At 63.4% G+C, this 18335-nt stretch overlaps 1 protein-coding gene across 4 annotated transcripts in view; it reads left to right on the forward strand.

The window, feature by feature from the left end:
* The first annotated feature begins 3555 nt into the window (after positions 1 to 3555).
* Positions 3556 to 18335, forward strand: part of NTRK3 (neurotrophic receptor tyrosine kinase 3) — a 264555-nt gene continuing 249775 nt past the window's right edge. For all 4 annotated transcript variants that reach the window (XM_053658986.1, XM_053658987.1, XM_037145059.2 and 1 more), the window contains exons 1-2: positions 3556 to 3621; positions 3740 to 4002. In XM_053658986.1, coding sequence (XP_053514961.1) covers positions 3755 to 4002 — 248 coding nt within the window. In that variant the 5' untranslated portion in view covers positions 3556 to 3621; positions 3740 to 3754. The remainder of the gene's footprint in view (positions 3622 to 3739; positions 4003 to 18335) is intronic.

Consider the following 18335-nt stretch of genomic DNA (forward strand, 5'->3'; position numbering starts at 1 on the left):
TACTCTGGCCTGTGGGCTAGGAGACCACCTCTAAATCTTGGGAACATTCCCACCTTCTCCAAACTCCTGGTACCGTAAGGTGTCTGCTCTGCTGTAAAGGGTTTCTAAACCTTTACTTTATGTTAAAAACAAACCAAACCAAACAAAAAATGAAAAACGTTGTCATTCTTGCCTCTTACTCATCAGCAGGGGATGCACTACCAAGTTTTCCCATTTCTGAGGTGGCAGCTGGCAGCACAGTGTTGGGGGGGTGCTGTCCCTTGAATGGTGGCATGCCGAGCTGGGTCACAGTGTCCCTGGGACCAGGGATGGCTACGTACCGGGAATCGCATGATGTGACAGACATTCTTGGGTGTCACCCAGGGCATTTTCACCAAGAAGACAAGGCACTCTGGCCCCCTGCTGACCACGACAAGGGTGTCCAGGCAGCTGACTTTTTCTTGCATCTTCGCCCAAATCTGGCCTTTCTCCGACAGACCCGTGAAGCTCAGGTACATGCCCCTGGCAGGGTGCACGGTTGGAGAACCTTCTCAGGTCTGCTGTTTACGAAGTCCTTGCGTCTGAGCCACCCCCTCATCTCCATTCGAACGGTGTTCTGAGAGTCCACGCAGGGGATCCCTTCTCTCTTCTCAACAGTGGCCCCCGCCCAGGCCCACGTGGAGGCAGAGATGGGTCACCTACCTGGGAGCACTCTCCATACGTCTCAAACTAAAATGCTCCTGCGTCACCCGGGGGACGCGTGAAAGTGGCCATTCTGGTTCGGTCGGTCTGGGTGGGGGAGCCATGTTTCCAACAAGCTTCCGGGTGGTACCGGTGCGGCCGGTCAGAGAGGGCCTCACTTTGGGCAGCGGGGCCCACCCAGCGTGGCCACTTCACGGACGTGGAAGCGGAGGCCCAGAAGGCTGCGGTGACTGGCCCGTGGTTAGAAGTTGAACTCGGCCGTCCAGCTCGCAGGCCACCCTCGGCCTCAGCGAGGGCCCCCCCACCCCCTGTGCAGGCCGGGGGCTCCGGCACAGACCCAGCCTCCCATCACACTCCCCCTTGGCTGTGGCGATGAAAGACTTCTTGTTCCGCCAGGGCCCTGCTCCTCGACCTCCTTTTCCACTGCCTCCAAAGAGGCTTTTCAAGGTTTCACTTGCTCTGACTTATGGACACCTCCCCTTCTCCACTGGAAATGTTAAAAATCGCTTCTCTCCTTCAGGAAAAAGTATGCTGGGCCGCAAGCAGTCAGCCTTCCCTGCTTCTTGGCACCTCCCCCAGAGGGGCCGAGAAAGGTCCCCTGTGCTTCTCTGTGGCCACCTGCCACCTCTGCTGACTGCGCCTCAGTTTCCCCGCCTCTCAGATCTTTTAGAGCCCGTGGCACAATGGCCCGCAAGTGGCAGGGAGAGTCCCCCCAGGGGACTCGGGGTATCAGGCCTTGGCCTAAGGCCCGTGGAGACCGGTTCGAGAGTCTGAGGAGGTTCCCACTCTCTGTCCCCTCCTGCTGGTGGGAGGGCGAAGTGCCAGCCTGGGGACGAGGCCATGCTGGCAGCGGGCGAGAAGTCTCCCTGAGGCCAGGCCCAGGCGGAATGGAAGGGGGAGTCGGGAAAACTGCCTTTTATAGACATGTTCTTTCTTTCCTGGCTTTCTCCTTTTCGCCCCAAGTTTACTCACGGCGGCGGCAGTGCCACTCGCAGGCGCCCGGCCCGTGTGAGGCTGCGCGCCCGGGCAGGCAGGCGGCACCGCATGCCCCTGCCCCCCATCTCGCCTGCAAGTTGCCTGACCTGCATGGGAATCCGCGGGGGGCGGGGGCGAACCCTTTCAGAGGCTGAATGCAGTTGGATTCCGCGTCTTCGCTCCCCGCCTGCCCTCACCCCAGCGCCGGGAGCAGAGCCCTGCTTTCTTCTCCGGGTGAATGAATGCCGTAGTGTGTCTGCCTGCTCGGACTTCCCTAACCCTTTCTTCTCCTCGCCCACAGTGAATGCTCCGGTTTTCTCCGCGAACAGCTCACACTTGGCGTTTTGACGTTTTATTAAAAAGAAAAAAAAAAAAAACCCTGCCCAGGGAAAAAGTAGGGACCCCTCCTGCCTCCCCCGTGGGGGATCTGAGCCCGTGTCCAAGGCTGGCTGCACCTGCCTTGCGCCCCTACCAGGAAGGGGTGCTTGGGAGGGAAGGAAGGAAGGCGGCTCTGCGCGCCCGAATCTGGGGAGCGCAGCGCGCCGCCCCCTCACCCGGCAGCCAGAGCGACTCGCCCGAGGGAGCCCCAGAAACCGGCCTCCGGTGGTGCTGGCCGCGCGCTTGCCAAAAAATGCCCCTTGCATCCCAATTTCCCCGGCCGTTTCTCGCGCACGCAGGCTCGCCTGGGGGCCACCTGGGCTCTTGGGCGCAGCCCTTTCTGCGCGTGTCCCCCGCTTGCCCAAGGCCCAAAGCAAAAACCCGCTGCCGAGGGGGCGCGGGGGCACCCACCAGGCCGAGCCCCGCAGTCCCCTCCCGGCTGAGCCCAGCTCCCGGACTCTCCATCCCGGAAACGAGTGTCATTCAGATGGAGGGCCTCGCGCCCGCAGTCCCCTCCTCGGCGCGGGGCGCCTCCCCGGGGTTGCGGTGCGCTCCCGGCGCTGTCGGCGAGCCTGTGCCCCCAGCTCAGGCTCGGGGAGCGCTCCGCGTTCACCTCGGCCGCGTCCCCGTCCCTGCCTCCCGCGGGCCGGATTGCAGCAGAACCGGGCAGCGCGAGGGCCAAAAAGTGGGAGGGAGAGCGCCTCTCGGCGTCGCGCGGCCGGCTCGCCAACTCCGCCTCCCCAGGCCAGACCCTCGCCATCCCGCCTGCAACTTTTCCCCTTCCTCTCGCTTCCACCCCAGGCTGCGGCTCGCGGACGCCGGGCCGCGAGGCGTGGAGCCGCCGGGAGGACGCGCGCGGCTGCGGGTGGCGGCGAGCCGCCGAGTGGGTGGGTGGGTGGGTGGGGAGAGAGGAGGGGAGAGGACGGGCGGGGACGGGCGGGGGAGACTCGCTCTCCTGCCGCTCCCAGCCCGGGCGGGGGGCGGGGGAGGCGGCCGCGAGTGGCGAGTGGGGAGGGGACGGAGGGAGGGGAGAGGGAGGGCGCCGAGGAAGACGCTCCGAGGACCCGGGCGGTTTCGTGGGGCTCGGAGCGCTAGTGCGTTTCTGCAGGCGCGCGGCGAGCCATTCCGGCGGCCGCCGCAGCTCCGCCGCATCTCCTTCCTCCTCCTCCTCCTCCTCCTCCTCGGAGCTCGGGGCGTGTGTGTGTGTGTGTGTGTGTGTGTGTGTGTGTGTGTCTGAGTGTGTGTGTGTGTGTCTTTTGCAGGTGTGTCCGTTTTAATTCTGCCCAGTAGGTGGGACTTGGTGACTTTAGCACCATTTTTCCTTTCCCCCCGTTTTTTTTTTTTTTTTTTTTTTTTTTTGCCTCCCCACCGGCTGTTGCCACCCTGCAAAGTCTCGGAGTCGGCGAGCGCGGCTCGCAGCTCGAGCCCCGGACCGGCGAGCCGGCCACCATGCCAGGCAGACCGCGCCACTAGGCGCTCCCCGCGGCTCCCACCCGGCGGCGGCGGCGGCGGCGGCAGCAGCGGCAGCGCGATGGTTCCCGACGCTGAAGGATTTTGCATCTGATCGCATCGCACGGCGTTTCAAAGGCAGAGGCCCCCTCCCCCTCCCCCTCCCTCGTCGTCTTTGTTTCCTTCCCCCCCCCACCCCGGCTCTCCCCACTCCCCCCACCCCAACCCCCTCGCCTCTCCTCCTCCTCTTTTTTAGAAGCAGCGATCGGAGATGGATGTCTCTCTCTGCCCGGCCAAGTGTAGTTTCTGGCGGATTTTCTTGCTGGGAAGCGTCTGGCTGGACTATGTGGGCTCCGTGCTGGCTTGCCCTGCGAATTGCGTCTGCAGCAAGACCGAGATCAGCTGCCGGCGGCCGGACGACGGGAACCTCTTCCCGCTGCTGGAAGGGCAGGATGCGGGCAACGGCACGGGGAACGCCGGCCTCAACATCACTGACATCTCGAGGAACATCACTTCCATGTAAGTCGGCGTCGCTGCCCGCCCGCCTCCCCCTCCGCCGCGGCTGCCTCTCGCTCGCTCGTGCGCCGGGGGCCCGCGTCAGGCTCGCTCTGGCTCGAGAGATGCCCGGGCTGCGCGTGCAGGTGACTCGGGCCCTGTCCAGGCGTGATCGGTGGTGCCCCTGTGCCTCTGCCGGGAGAGGACCCCCTGCCGGCGGCGAGGGCACGGGGAGGGGGGCGCCCCGCTCCCGCCCCCGCTCCCACCCCTGCAGCTGGTGCCTAGGGTGCCAGTCAGGTTCCTTTCCCCCCACGAAATAGCAACAGTTTGGCCATGCTCAAGTAGAATAAAGTAGATGAGGTCTGGGTCCCTGGCAGCGATGGTGGCAGCGACAGCGCCTCGGGGCTTAGCCCGGGAGGGAAGGTGACGGATAGGGACTCGCCATCGCCAGAGATGTTTAACTGTTTCCTTTTGGACACAGCACAGCACGCTGAGGAGTAAACAAGTTTGGAGCTGGCTGCTGGGGCTGGGAGAGAGACTTGGGACACGTCAGGGCCTCCCACCCCTTCCCTTCTCTCTCGCCTGCCCTTTCCAGCCCCATTTTTGGCATTTCTGCGACCCCATCCCCCGCCCCCCCATTTTTACCCTCCTCTGCATCTGGGTGTCGACTGATCATCCCTCTCCCGGCTTGGAGAGTTGCTCCGGGAAATGGGAACCTGGGGCGAGAGGGCTTGGCGGGGGTTCCGATGTGATCGTGGGAACACGTTTATTTGGAAAATTGAACTCTGACCGGCCTCGGCGTTCTCCTGCCCCGCATAAGTGAGACCTGCGGTGGCCTGCTCTGTTCTGGCCCTTCTTCCTCGGCAGGGAGGGAGGCGGGAGCGTGGACGGGGAGAGGGGGCTTGGGGTCCAGGGAGCCCGCCCATCTCTCTTTCCACTGACCCCAGCCAGGCGACCCCCTCCCTTCCTGCCATCCAGAGGAGGGTGGGGATGGCCCTGGAACCGGTCGGGGACGGCTCTTGCCCATCTCCCCCCAAAGACCCACTCCTGAAGTGGGAGGGATGCTGACGGGGGTTTGCACCGAAGCCCTGGCGGGGGCCTGGGGGAGGCATTTGGGGGGACTCAGGAGGGGCCAGCCCTCCCTCTGCCCCAGGCCCGGCCTGGTGGGGCTGCAAAGCCCTCAGGAACTGCAGCCTGCTCTCCCAAGCCCGCCAGCCCTCTGGCGTAACAGAGACTCTGCCAGCGTTCTTGCAGCTTAACACTCCGAGGGGAAGAGCACAACCAAGGAGACGTACGTGCCTGCCTCTTGGCCCAGGAGGCCAGCCCGGCCTGTGTCTTGGCCGTGCCACTCGCCCCCTCAGCCCAGGGCTCGGTGGAGACAAGATAAACAGCCCAGGATGGGGTGGTGGGGATGGTGCGGGAGAAACACAAGGGTCCCAGCTGCGCCTCTCCCGTCCTGCAGGCCACGGCGTTCCAGCGTCCCCAAGGAGGCAGGGACGAGGGTCTGGAGTGAGGTTGTTGGGAAAACTCCAGCCTGGACGCACACGACCGGGGTTGTGTGTGTGTGGAGGGGGTAAGGGGAGGTGGGCACAGCTCAGCAGAGGGTCCACAGGCTCAGGAGCTGGACCCAGGGGTTTCCAGGGGGTCGAGTGGGCCGAGGGTTGGAAAGACGGTGCCCCAGCTGCCCCCCGTGGGTCTCTGGGAGCCGGGGGCCGCATCTGGCATGTGCTGTGCTCTGAGGGTGTGCATCTGTGTCCAGCGGTGGGGGGGGGGAGGCAGGGATGCAGGCTCTTCCCAGCTGCCTGGACCTGCGGCTCCTCTGAAAAGGATGCTGGAGGGGCAGCCTGGTGGGGAAGAGTTCCGTGGCCTCTCCAGGCGGACGGTCCAAGGTGCGGGTGTGGGGAAGGTCGGCGATGGGGCAGCCTCTTGTCCTCTTTGCCGCTCTCGGGCCCCAGAAGGGCATGTGGGGGCACTGTGAGCTGGGACTGTGTTGGAAGCCCCTCCGGCGGGTCCCCATCCTTGTCTCAGGATTAGGGCTCTTTGGCAGGAAGTCGGGACTCCTTTCCTTACGTCTACACCAACACCTACAAGCCCCAGGAACTGGGTTCTCATTGGAGCTCCGCTGAGTGGCAGGTGGGGCAGGTCGGAGGTCGGGGGTCAGATGACCCTTCCTCGCATTTCTTCTCCCAGGTGCCCTGTTATGTCTGTGGCTGCTATTGACTGGAGGGCCCTGCCTTCCAGCCTGGAGGTGGAGGGCGGTGGAGAGAGGGAGTGGAGCCGTGCGGGCCTGGGGACCAGCCGTCTGGCCCCGTCTGACCCCCAGTGGGGCAGCAACGTCACTTCCCTGGGGGCATGCCGCCCCGCTGGGGCTCAGACTTAGACTCCATGTACCCCACCCTGAAGCTCAGGCACCCCACTCTGTGGGGCTGCCCTGGGGAACAGGCTGGAGGGAGGGCCTAGGGCCCAGAGGAGCCCTCTGGGCTGGGTGGGGGGCTTCCTTTGGTGTGACCCCAAGGGGGCGTCAGCCGAAGCCCGGGCTTTGCCGGGGAAGAATGTGGTGCCACCATAGAGGAGGAGTGAAGGGCCCCGCAGCCCCCCATCAGGCCGAAGCTGTGTGTGCCGAAGGAGGCAGCTGGGGCCAGACTCTGGGGCCCGAGGAAGAGGCTGGGCCGGAGCTCAGGGAACCTGGGGGGGTCCCGCCACGATCTGCCCCCTGTCCTCGGGGCCGTGGTCCTTCCTCTCAGGGGAGGAGTGTGGTATGGCTCCTGTGTACCCACGGGAGGCTGACCCAGGGCCCCTGTCATGGGGAGGCCGCCTCCCGTGAGTATCAGGAGGAGATCAGCTGCCAGGCCTCGGGACAGAAGTGTGGGTCTCACCTCCACCCCTCCCGGCGCCGGGCTGCTCCCCAGGGCCCTCCCTTTTGGCCTCTTTGTGTTCAGGAGGCCAGTCCCTTTGCCCCTGGCGCTCCGACACACAGTAACCTCACCTAGAAGGGCCGGTGCACAGCCGCGCCCAGCCCAGGCTCTGACGTCACAAAGGCAGGAGGGTGGTGGCTGGAGGGGGGGTGGCCGTCTGGGCCACCTCTGTAGGCCGGGTGTGCTCGGGCCGGGTTGGCAAGGCGCACCCGCTGCCTTTTAGGAAGGAGGCGGAGGGAGAGGAGATGGCATCCCTGCGCTGGGTGTTCTCGCCGGGTCGGCTCCCCGGGCTCGTGCAGACGTGGGCTCTTGGCGGGGAAGTGGCGGCTGCCAGCCCACTCCCTGCGCCAGCCACCCTGGGTCCCTGGCGTTTGCGGCTCTCCATCTCTCCCGGCGGGACCCAGCCTGGCTGGGTGGAAGATCACTTTGAGCTTCGGCTGCTGGACCAGCTCCCCGACTCTCAACCTTTCCAGGGATGCAAGGGACAGGCAGCCTGGACAGTGACCAGTGAGAGCTGGGAGGCCGACAGGGGCCTGGGCCGGGCCCCACAGGCCCTGTGGGCTTGGTCAACAGCCCCGGGACAGGGCAGGCCTGAGGGAGGAAGGCTGAGGTGTGTGAGGTGCAATTGGGAAGGGGGTGGTTACAGCCTAGGGGCTGGGGAAGAGGGACCCCAGGATGGAGGTTGGGGACCTTGGCCTGCAGAAGCCCCACGATTTTGCCTGGAGGCCGGACTGGGTGGTGGTGGGCTCCAGCCCCTGAAAGCCAAGGTCAGTCCCCTGAGGGGCCCAGGGCGTCAGCTCGGCGGCACCAGGGGACCCAACACGGGAGAGCTTGGGGCAGCACCGGCCCAGCCTGACCCCGGCTTTGAGAGCACTTGTGAGCTGGCCCCTGCAGGGCTGTGCCTGGAGCCCAGGGGTCCTGCCGGCATGAGTGCTGCGTGCTGCTGTGAGGGGGATGCTCCCCGCCCTCGCCCTGCCTCTGTGCGTCTGCCCCCACCCCGGCCAGCTCCTCGGTGCTCTCGAGTGGTGTGTGGTCCTCCCTCCCGTGGCCAGGACTGCGGCATCTCCACTGCTGCCCGGGGTCCCCGTCTTCAGTTCTTGTTGAACAGCTTGTCCCAGGATCCCCGCAGGCCTGCGGTCGGCCAGTGGCGGATGGATTTGGGAAAGGGACAGACCTGCCAGTCCCAGGCCTGGTTCCGGCCGTATCCCGGTTATGAGCCACCGTAGACAGCTGTAGCCTTTCTGAGCCTGTCCACTCAACTGTGAATTGAGAACCTAGGACAGTGTCCCTTCCGTCTCGGACACATGCCATCCCAGGCCAGAGGAGTGTGCCCCACCTTTGCTATGGGTGCCAGCCCCTGTGGGCCACGGGCTGCCGGCCGACTCTGGAGAACTCTGGGCCGCACGGGATGGACTCCCCTGCCCAGACCGAGTGCTGCCCGCAGAGAGAGGGCGTGGGGCCTGCCGCCTCTCGGGAGGGACTCCCCCTGGGTGCCGAGCTCAAGGCAGGGCCAGGCGTCTCTGCAAAGCTTCCCCTCCCCACCCATCGTGGACCTCCGCTGGGCGTGAGAGGAAAATGTCAGAACTTCTACTTCGAATTATCCGTCTCTAGAAAAGGGAATATTTCATGTATGGATCGCAGCCTGTGGTTTGACGGATATGCGTGTTTGGGGGTCAGGAGATGAAGTGTGCTTTGCCGAGGCCTAGGTAATCAGAAAGGCGTGGTGCCAGTGCTGGGCTTGGGAGGGTCTGAGCTTGAGGGGAGGTGGGTGACCCCAGGAGAGGGGTCACCCGCAGCCCTGGCTCCCCTCTGGGTTCTGTTCCAGGTAGGGGTTGGTTAACTGGGAGGGGGCAGGGGCGATGTGAGGAGGGCTCAGGCGGGGTGGCATCGCGGGTACCAGCTCCCGATCAGGATTCCGGCTGCCCCCTAGTCCTTGGGTGGGGGCCGGGTCGTTCTCACAGCTGCCTGCTGTCCCCTCCGCATGCTGCCAGTGGTCCCCTGCATCAGGCTGTCCATCCCCATGAACCCCCGGTGCTGGCCTCCGAGACAGCTCCCGGGGTGCGGTGGTTGAGTTTATTTCTGCAGCAGCTACTGGAGGTGCATGAGCAGGGATGACGAGCAAACAAAAGTATGAGCGGAATTTGAGTCCTGGTGCTGAGTTGCGTGGCTCACAAAAGGAGAGACCTAGGAGGGTGTTGAGGCCCCTCCTCTGGGGCTCCTCCCAGGGCCTTCCTGGTTCTGGGCACCCCACTCGCCCTCTGGCTGTGGCCCCTCAGCTTTTTCTCCTTAAGGGGGGGCGGCGTGGGAACAACCCACCTGTGAGGGACTCGTGGAGGATGGCTTAGTGTCCGGCAGCTGGGTCTAAGCGTGGCCGGACTGGAGGCTGGGCTCAGCCGTCAGCTCAAGTCATCCGCCGCCCCTGAGCCTTCCCCCCCTCTGCTCTGGGGCCCACGAGTCCCCCTCGGGCCAGGTGGTTTGGGTTCAGCAAGAGTGAGGGAGGGCCCTCAAATTTCTGCCTCCTGCCCCAAATGTAGGGCCCCCCAGGGATGCGGGTACCACCTCCCTCGCGCTACCCACGGGGGTCCCACGAGAGTCCCAGGGAGGGGCTGCGGCCTTCCTGGGGTCCGCTGGGTGCTGGGAGACTGTTTTCCCAGGGGCGGGCTCTGCCTCCTCCCCCTCCCCCGCCCTGGTGCCCGTTCTGGGCGCTCTGTCAAAGCCAGGGCCTCGCCCACCACAGCGTGTCCCTCCGGGGCAACGTTTCCAAATCCAGGGTCCCCAGAGGCAGCAACTATGCGAGGCTGGCAGCCCCAGGGCCCCTCACAGCCCGTGGGGCCCACGCCGATTAGAAATTCGCTGGCGAGGCCTCTCTGAGCTCTGTTTATGTCCAGGGCGGGAGTCTGTGGGCACGGCAGGCCCCGGAGCCTGTCCTTTCTGGGCAGCTGGCCTCCGCTCCCCTTAACCCCCACCTGCCCCGTCTCTGGTTTGTCCTTCCAAAAGTGTGCTGGGGTCTGGGTGGCGGGAGACTGAGGGCTCCTTCCCCAGGCAAACACCTTCGAGCACGGTGTCCCCAGAAATTCCTCCGGGCCTGGCTCTCCCCAGCTTTCGACAAACCCCTTCCCTCCCCTGGGCCTCAGTTTCTTTACCTGTGAGCACTGGGAGCCGCACTCTGAGGTTTACACCCTGTGTCATGCCTGCGGAGGGAAAGCTGTTGGAACCCGAGCAGGAGTAATAACCAGCCTCTCTGAGTGCCTCCTCTGTTCCAGACACTGTTCCAGGCACTTGGGAGGCACAGCTCATCACGGCACCACACCAGCCCTGTGAGAGAAGGGCTGTCGTGAAGCCCACTTTACAGATGGGGAAACTGAGTCCAGCGACGGCACTCGCCTTACTTAGTAAATGGCAGAGCAGTCTGACCTTCATTGTTCAGCGGCACTGCCCTACACCTAGTAACGCACACTGGCCACATGGTCACAGATAGAGAACCCTCATAACGGGCTGGTAAAGGACAGGAGTGGGTGTGGAGACCCAGGCGGACTCTCCACTTGCTGACGTTTCAGTGCCATGGGTGAGAATCGCCCTGGCTGTGGCTGGAGGGGAAGGCAGATGAGGGCTTGCGTTCCTCCGCCCCATGGGGGTGGTGGTGGCCTGTTGTGGCCCGGCTGCCAGTGGAACGAGAGGCTCGGGGCTTGTCCTGCTGACCTCTAGCCTCCCCCGAGGTCCTGTCTCAGCCAAGCCTCTTCCCAGGCCTCCATGACTGACCCGTGGCCTCCTGGCCTCTGAGGTCAGGTCAGCGCCCATGGGGACCAGGTGCCAGCTGAGGCTGGTGGGGACGCAGGAAGCTGGTGGCTGGGTCGAGGCCCGGTCAGCAGGGCGGTGTCCTTGCCTGCCCCCCAGCTGGGGAGGGAGGGATGGGAGAGCACAGGTCTGGGAGGCTTCTCCCAGGTGGGGTTTGGGGCGCTGGGGGCTGGAAGCTGATGTTTAGAGCATCTTTCTTTGGGGTGAACTCAGTTCCTCCTGGCCCTTCTCTTGCTTCCTCCTCCAGTGAGTGGCCCCCTCAGCCCCCTCTGTCTCCCTCCCCCCGCCCAGTTTGGCTCATGGAAGTACCCAGCTCTCAGCACAGGGGTGAGCTGGAGCACCCAGCAAAGGCTACAAGTGCAGGGCAAGCCCTTGTGGGCACACCCCACTTTTGCTGCTTCTTGGCTGGATGAGTTCGCCATATCATAGAACCTCTCTGGGCTTGGTTTCCCCTCCTGGGAGTCAGGGTCTGTCCGGGCCGCAGGGTCACGGTCTGATCTGAGTGACGTCGTACTCCCCTTGGCTCTCTGAATCCGTGGGCCCCTCGGTGGTTCTGTCCGTGTCTGGGTGTCTGGGAGCGTTTTTGAGTTCGGAAGAAAACCATGACTTTGAACCATAAATCATCTAATTTGGAAAGGGGCTCAGAAATCATTCGCGCCGAACCTGGGTTTACAGAGGAGGAACCTGAGGCTTCAGAGAGGCCAGAGGAGAGGGAGGACGCAGCCACCCAGGGTGCTCCTGGCACAAGGCAGGCAGCCCCCCAGGCCTGGCTCCCCCTCCCCCCGCCCCCAGCCTCCGCTTTGGCGCTGAGGGGTTTGGCTTCTTCCAGAGGCAGGAAAGGGGCTCTTAACCTCCTGCAAAGAGAGAGCAGAGAACGAAGGGAGCAATCTTAGGCTTGCGGCGCGCCTCCTCTGCCTCCCACGGTAACGTGGATGGTGTGCACGTCTTGGGGCACGCGTCTTCGTGCACCCCAAGCGACGCTCTTCTGTTCCGTGCCCGCCACGTCTGAGGTCTTGTAAACAAGCCCCAAAACCTTTGGCTTCCTGCCTGCCAAGCTTGTGTGCGTCTAGACCCTCGGTGACCACCAGAGGGCAGTGCTGTGCACCAGACCGGCTGAGGCTAGCGGCTGGCTTCCCAGGCAGGAGCTGGGGACGTGACACCAGCCTGGCGAGATGCGCGCCGGCTTCCAGAGCTTCTCCTGAGCCAGGGCTGAGCAGGGAGGTCCGCTCCCCGCCCCCTCACCCCGTGGGTCCCGTCTCGGCAGAGCCAGCCCAGCTTCCTGCGGGCCTGCAGCCCAGGGGCGTGAGTTCTCTGGGCTTGTGCTTCCCAGGAGGTGGCTGGGAGAGTGTCCCGTGTGGACGGAGGCCAGCCCAGAGCGCCCCCCTTCCCCCACCGCGTGTCTCAGCAAAAGCAGGAGGGACCGGTGCACCGCATGGGGGGAGTGTGTGTGAGTGACTGGGCGCCGCTGCTGCCCAGGGAGATTGTCCTGGTGGGGACCCAGAGAAGGCGGCAGATGGCCCTGCTGCAGGGCTAGTGTGTGTGTGTGGGGGGTCAAGTGAGCTTGACCAGCTGCCTCAGGCCACATACAATATGCTGCTGGCCCAAGTATGGGAGCGTCCCTGACCTCTCGCTGCCCCAGCCCTCCCCTCCTAATGCCCTGCCAAGCCCCGAGTTATTAGACACCAAGGAGCTGTTCCTTAAATCCCACGTCCTGAGAGCGCGGGGCCGTCCCCTAGCCTGTCCACACCCTGTCTCTGCTCGCCCAGAGGCCGGGCATCTGAAGGGATGGCATGAACGGGCCTCACAGACTGTGGGCGTGGGTCCTGCCTGTACTGGTCACTGGTGACCTTCTCCTTGCTGTGAGTACTTCTGGCTCTTCTCGGTCATTTCCTGGCTGTCCCGTATTTGAGCAGGCTGTTCTGCTGCCTCGGTAGCTCATGGGGCTGGGGCCCTCCATCCTGTCCCTGACCAGGGCTGCTGGGCCCTGCAGTGCCGGTGGGGCCCTATCTCTTGGGGTCAGTCCTTCCCCACCTACTCATTGCCAACACTTTGTTTTGGAGGCTGGTACCCTAAACAGCAGGGAGGAAGCTAACATTTGTGGCCCCACTGAGCCAGAGATTGTTTGCTTACGGAGCAACTGTTAAAGTGCTAGATCACAGCTGTCCCTCTGACTAGCTGGGGATGCTGAGCTGGCTACTTTTCTTGGTCCTCGGTTTCCTCATCTAAAAATTGGAGATAGTGGTGACACTGGGTTAGTGTAAGGTTCCAGTGAGAACCTGTGTGTGTGTGTGTGTGTGTGTGTGTGTGTGTGTGTGTTCTCCCCTCTTCCCACAACCTCACTCCAGAACGTCCTCTGCACCAGCAGGGACCCTGTTTATGGCCTTCTTCTGTTCTTCCCATGTCCAGTCTCTCCTCTTTCCATCTTACACGCCTGGACAGAGCAGCCTCCCAATCCAGGGTCTGCGGTTAGAGCAATTCCAACCCCGCCGAGCGTCTCCGTGGGTCTTTGGTCTGTGAGGCAGCTCCGCGTGGTGGCGGTAACAGTGGTCTCTTTGCCGGAAAGGCCTTCAGTTTAAATCCTGGCTCCGCCCCTGCACACGTTCAGACAAGTCATTTCACTTCCCCAAGCTCAGTGTCTTCCCCTGAGAGGTCAGGCTGACTCTGTCTGTGCAGAGAGGGCGGGAGGGTCACAGGGGATCATGATGGGTGCCTGACATGGTGGGTCCAGGAAGCCCGAGTGGCAGGTGCCACAGTAGGAGTCCCTCAGAGGTGATGGGCAGGGACATTTCTGGGTCCTTGAAGAGTGGGTCACAGGCAATTTCTCGGAGGGAGCTAGCACCTGAACCAAAGCTATGGGGGACCAAGATGGTGTGTATTTCACAACGGTCACAAGGTAGCTGAGACAGGCGTCAGGGGAAAGATCTGGGAGGTTGCTATGGTTCCTGCCTGCAGACTGAGCTGGGGTCCTGAGTGGCAGGGTGTCCCAGGCAGAGCCTGCCTGCTGCCCACCGGCCCCACGCCCCAGCCCCAGGGGTTTGGATGCCAGGGATTCCCCTGCAGGAAAACTCAGCAGCACCCCCTGCCCCCTTATAGATGCTGTCCCCGGGGTTTCACTGCTGCTGTTGCCCTGGTCAGCTTCCCACTCACTAGCTGATTCCCTCCTGGCTGTTATAACAGCCTGAGACCATCAGCTGCAGGCAGGGCTCCGGGGCCAGCCCCGGGCCAACTGTGAATCTAGTGACTCTAAGTCTCTGCAGTCCGCCCCTAAGAGCCTCCCACCCACGTTCGTTCCAGTTCCGTGTTGAGCCACAAGAGGGCACTAGACCATGGTCTCTGCGGGGAGGGAGGTGCTGCTTGGCCGGTCCTACTGTGACTGAGCCTTGGATTGAAGCCGCACGTGGCTTCTTCCCGGTGCCGGCATCTCTGAAGGCCATGGCAAGCCGGCTCGCTGTCACCGGAGCTCAGTAGTAAAGGGCCATGGAGTCTGGCATCGCTCTTGGGTTCCGATCCTCGCCCCCACCTTGCGTGTTTTTCTGAACTTGGAGTGAGTTCCCTAGTTTCTCTAGGACGCCCCTTCTTCGCCTGCAGAGGAGGGTGTTACTGGGAGGTGTTGCCGCGGGGGGTTAAATGGCGTGATGTGTGGGGTGGGTCCAGAACGTGATGGACGCTTGGGGACTGGCCGTCTGTTTCTTTCTGGGAGAAGGATGAAGTTAGGACACTGCGCAGAAGAGATTTATGGGGTCCTGTTGGCCTGGGGGGCTCACTTCACTCCCCGGGACACGCTCTATGGTTCCAGTCCGCTGGGGGCGGCAGTGACCCCCAGTGGCCGGAAGGGAGAACAGCACTGCATGCGCTTCTGGTGGGGGGGCTCTGGAGGGCTTTGCTGGGTGTTGTTCGGGCAGACGAGGCTGAATCTGTGTCAGGGGATGTTGGCTTCAGGGGATTTGTCAGCCAAATTTCTCCTCCCGCAACATGCTGGTGGCTCTGAGGGGACTCTCTGAGAGCTGTAGTGTGGCAGTGGTCACTTGGGCCGTTCGTTGCCTGGACCAGCGGTCTGAGGTCACAGCCGCAAAGCGTGTGTGTGCAGACAGTTGACTGGTAGCCAGCCAGTCCTGCCATCTGACAACCAGGCCCTCCTGGTGTGTCCTGGGTGGCCACCTCTGTGAGATGCTGCAGCCCGTCACCTGCCAGGTTGGGCCAGCCCAGAGACTCGAGGTCTCCGAACCGCAGCATGTTTATGTGGGGGATGGGAACTCGGGCTGGTCCACGGGAGTGCCGACTTCCTGTCTTACCCTTTGCTCAGTGTGTGTGTTGGGTGTGGGGTCCCCTGCGGGGTGGGGGAGCGAGACCTGCTCAGGTTCAGGCCTTGCCGGTACAGAGCCTGCAGCCCAGAGAAGGGAGGGCCCTTCCCCTGGTGCAGGTGCACTGCACCTGGGGCTGGAACTGGGGCGTCTCTGGCTGCCGGCCTCCTCGTCATCTACCTGCGACCTGGAGGAGCCGTGGCAGATGTGCCAGGCTCAGGGCGTTGTTCAGTATCAGCCTTGCTCCAGATTGGGTTTCTGACTGCTCACCACGTCTTAAGTAGCAGGCGTCTTAACAAGTGTAGTGGTAAGACCCCAAGTGGAAAATGACGTGAGGAGTGGGGAGGGCAGGGGCCTGCAGGAAGATGCCATTCACTCCCTGGGCGGAAGCCCGCTCTCTGAGGCAGGGAGTGAGAGGCATGGGGGCGGGGCTGGCAGTGACCGGGAGGGGGAAGAGCGTGCCTGACCCCTGGGCTGCAGCTTCCCTCCTTGGGGCTCATTTGGCTTCCGTCCCTGGGGCAGGTGTTGGAGGGGAGGCCACCACGTTTCTACTTTTCAAAGGACAGTCTTCCCAGTGCCTAACAGACAGTCGACGGGGCCCCGGTGTTGGTGGCACGCTCGGCCCACTGTGGAGGCAGGGCTGCGTGTGGACCGAGGCTGGGGGGCGCCCAGGTGTCTGGCCGCCTGCCTCACTGCCTTCCTCACTGGGGGGGGTCTTCCTGGCACCAGAGCACAGAGCAGAGGGACCATCAGGGCCAACTGGCCCACAGCTCCACCCACGTGCCAGGCACGTGCTAAGCCCGGGGACACAGCACAGGGAAGGTTCAAGGCCATGGTCTTTCCCTCTTGGAGGTTAGAGTCAAGTTCGGGTGGTGGTGGGCATAGGAGAGAGGGCCTGCCATGAAAAGGGCTGTCTCAAGAGAAGCAGGGGCAGAATTTTAGGAAATGGAACATTGAGTGTAAAGAAAAATGTGTGTGTGTAGATGGAGCTGTGGCTTTCTTAGAGTGGGCAGGGTGCCGTTTTTCCAAGTGGAGATTTAAAAAGTCTAGATTGACCTGTGCCCGGGTCCACCCCACGCCAACTGCAGAGGAGTTATTGTCAGTGCCTGGCCCCGGCCCCGAAGTGGACGCCTGGGCTCGGTCGTTACCCGTGAGAGGCCTTGTGGTGTTTCAGCAGGCCAGAGAGGCGAGTCGCATTTCTTCTCCGTCCCTTTCTGCCTGCGTGGGGTCAAGACTCGGGGGCAGGTCCTGTGTGTGTGGAGGGCGGGCCCAGGCAGGCCGCGGGGGGCCGTGAGGGAGGGGAGGGGAGGGCGCCAAGGAACAGCGTGTTCACGAGCAGGTTGCCTAGTGCCCTCCCGAGGTGCTCCTTAGTTCTCTTTCTTCGGAGAGTTTATTTGAGAACCTCTGACGGGCCGGCCCCTGTAGGGAGAGGGGGGAAAATGTCGGAGGGCCAGACAGATGAGGTGGAATGCACTGTCCCGGTCCTTCCGGGACGAGTAAGGTCAAGCCCCTCTCTCTTGGCACGCAGCCCCTGCTTGGGGGAGTCTACCGCCAGGCGGTGGGGGAGAGGGGCCAGGGGTGTGGAGAGGGCAGCCCGATTCCCTGGGTCCCCCAGGCAAGTTCCTGGGAGGAAGTCCCAGCAGAGGTGGTTTGGGGGGTCAGCCTGTGGTGGGTAGAAGAGAGCAGGGGATGGGGTGACCCCCAGGTTGGCACATACAGGCTGGCTCCACACAGAGGCACAGGGTTGGGCACACACCCAGCTGACAGGGTGACAGGGTGGGCTTGGCCTTCAGTGGAGGAATCTTCTAGAGACACCTGCACCTGTTATGGGGGGGGGCACAAGCTGTGTGGTGACCGTGTTCCAGGGGCCACCGTGAGGACAGTGTGTTGTAGCTCCGAGTCCTTCTCAACACAACCTGAGGGGCCACTGCCACCATTGTCCTGATTTTACGGGTGGGGAAACTGAGGCACGGAGGGGCTGCAGACCTCGTCCCCGGTCATTCGCACAGGAGGTGCCTTTCATTTGCCGCCAGCCCCCACTGGCCCGTGAGTGCTGGCCTTGCCCCCGCCCCCCAGCTCCCAGGCACCCCCTGCCCTCACCGGGGCACAGCTCATGCTGTTCTGGTTTTCGACTTTGGTCGTGGGAGGGGTGTGGGGGAGAAGGGGCCCTGGGAACCAGCGGAATTCGGGATCCCTGAATCTCGTTGGCGTGGGCGATCTCGGCCACATCCTCGGGGAGTGTTTTCTGAACGAGCGCCCTGGGGCAGCGTGGAGTGACCTCCATGGCCCATTTGCTGCCACCAAAGTACCTGGTGAGTCCAGACAGGGCACCGGCCCTCTCGGGTGATCTCGGAGGGGCCTTCTGGCTCTGACTTCCAGCATTTCCAACTCGGTGGTGGGGGCTGCTGTGGAAGGTTGGAAGGCCCTGCAGCTGCAGAGGGCTGTGCGAGGGGCAGGTGCCGGGCGGGGGTGTGGAGGAGAGTGTGGAACCGGGCCCTGGCGGCCCTCACACTGGGGCGAGTCCCCTTTTCCCAGAGGACTTGCTCCAGCACAGGCGGCAGCCCCGCCCCAGAGTTCCTGATTCTGATTGGCGGTCAGGCCGGCGCATTTCATCCCTAAAAAAGTGCCCGGGAGAGCCGGGTGCTGCCGGCAAGGCACGGCTCTGGGAGAAGCACCGCTGGGTGCCCACCCGGGAGATGGGACGTGACATGGTGTTCTGCAGGTGACGTTTCGGTGCAGCTCCCCGGGATGCAGAAAGTCCCAGTGCCCCCGCGGCGGAAGGACACTGGTGTGCGGCGGTCACACTCCGCCTCTCTGCACCCAAGCCGGGTGCCTGGCTCGGTCATGACCTTGGCCTCCCGGCTCTCCTTTCCCCGTGGCACTGGCCTTGACCGGACCTGCTCTGACCTTCGCGACCCAGTAGGTAGTTGAGAAATGAGGGCACAGTTATGTTTTTCAGAATGCCCTTCCAGATGTAGAGTTGATACTTTAGAAGTATTTGGGAGGCAGGGAAGAAATTCTGTAACTGCAGCTCAGGAACCGTAGGTTGGATCCTCGGGCTCCTGTCTGGCGTTCACGATTAGGGGGCCCCTCCGCCGAGCCAGACGGAAACTCTCCCAGGCGTCCTCCACCCCTAGTCTTTTGCCTGCCCTACCCAGAAGCCCCCTGGCCTTCCCCTTGCCCACCTGGGCCCTCCTGTCACTCAGGTCCCACCTCTGAGATGGCCTTTGTTGTCCCGACCCGTGGGCGGGGGTTGTCTCAGCTTTCTGGTCTCTGGGGACAGCTGCCGTTTGTCGAGCACACTCTGTGGCCCAGGGAGTTGATGTGACACCTCGTGTAACCTGGC

The sequence above is a fragment of the Artibeus jamaicensis genome, unplaced genomic scaffold (assembly GCF_021234435.1).
Source record: "Artibeus jamaicensis isolate MK-2021 breed Jamaican fruit bat unplaced genomic scaffold, CSHL_Jam_final scaffold_612, whole genome shotgun sequence".
NCBI classification, from domain to species: domain Eukaryota; kingdom Metazoa; phylum Chordata; class Mammalia; order Chiroptera; family Phyllostomidae; genus Artibeus; species Artibeus jamaicensis.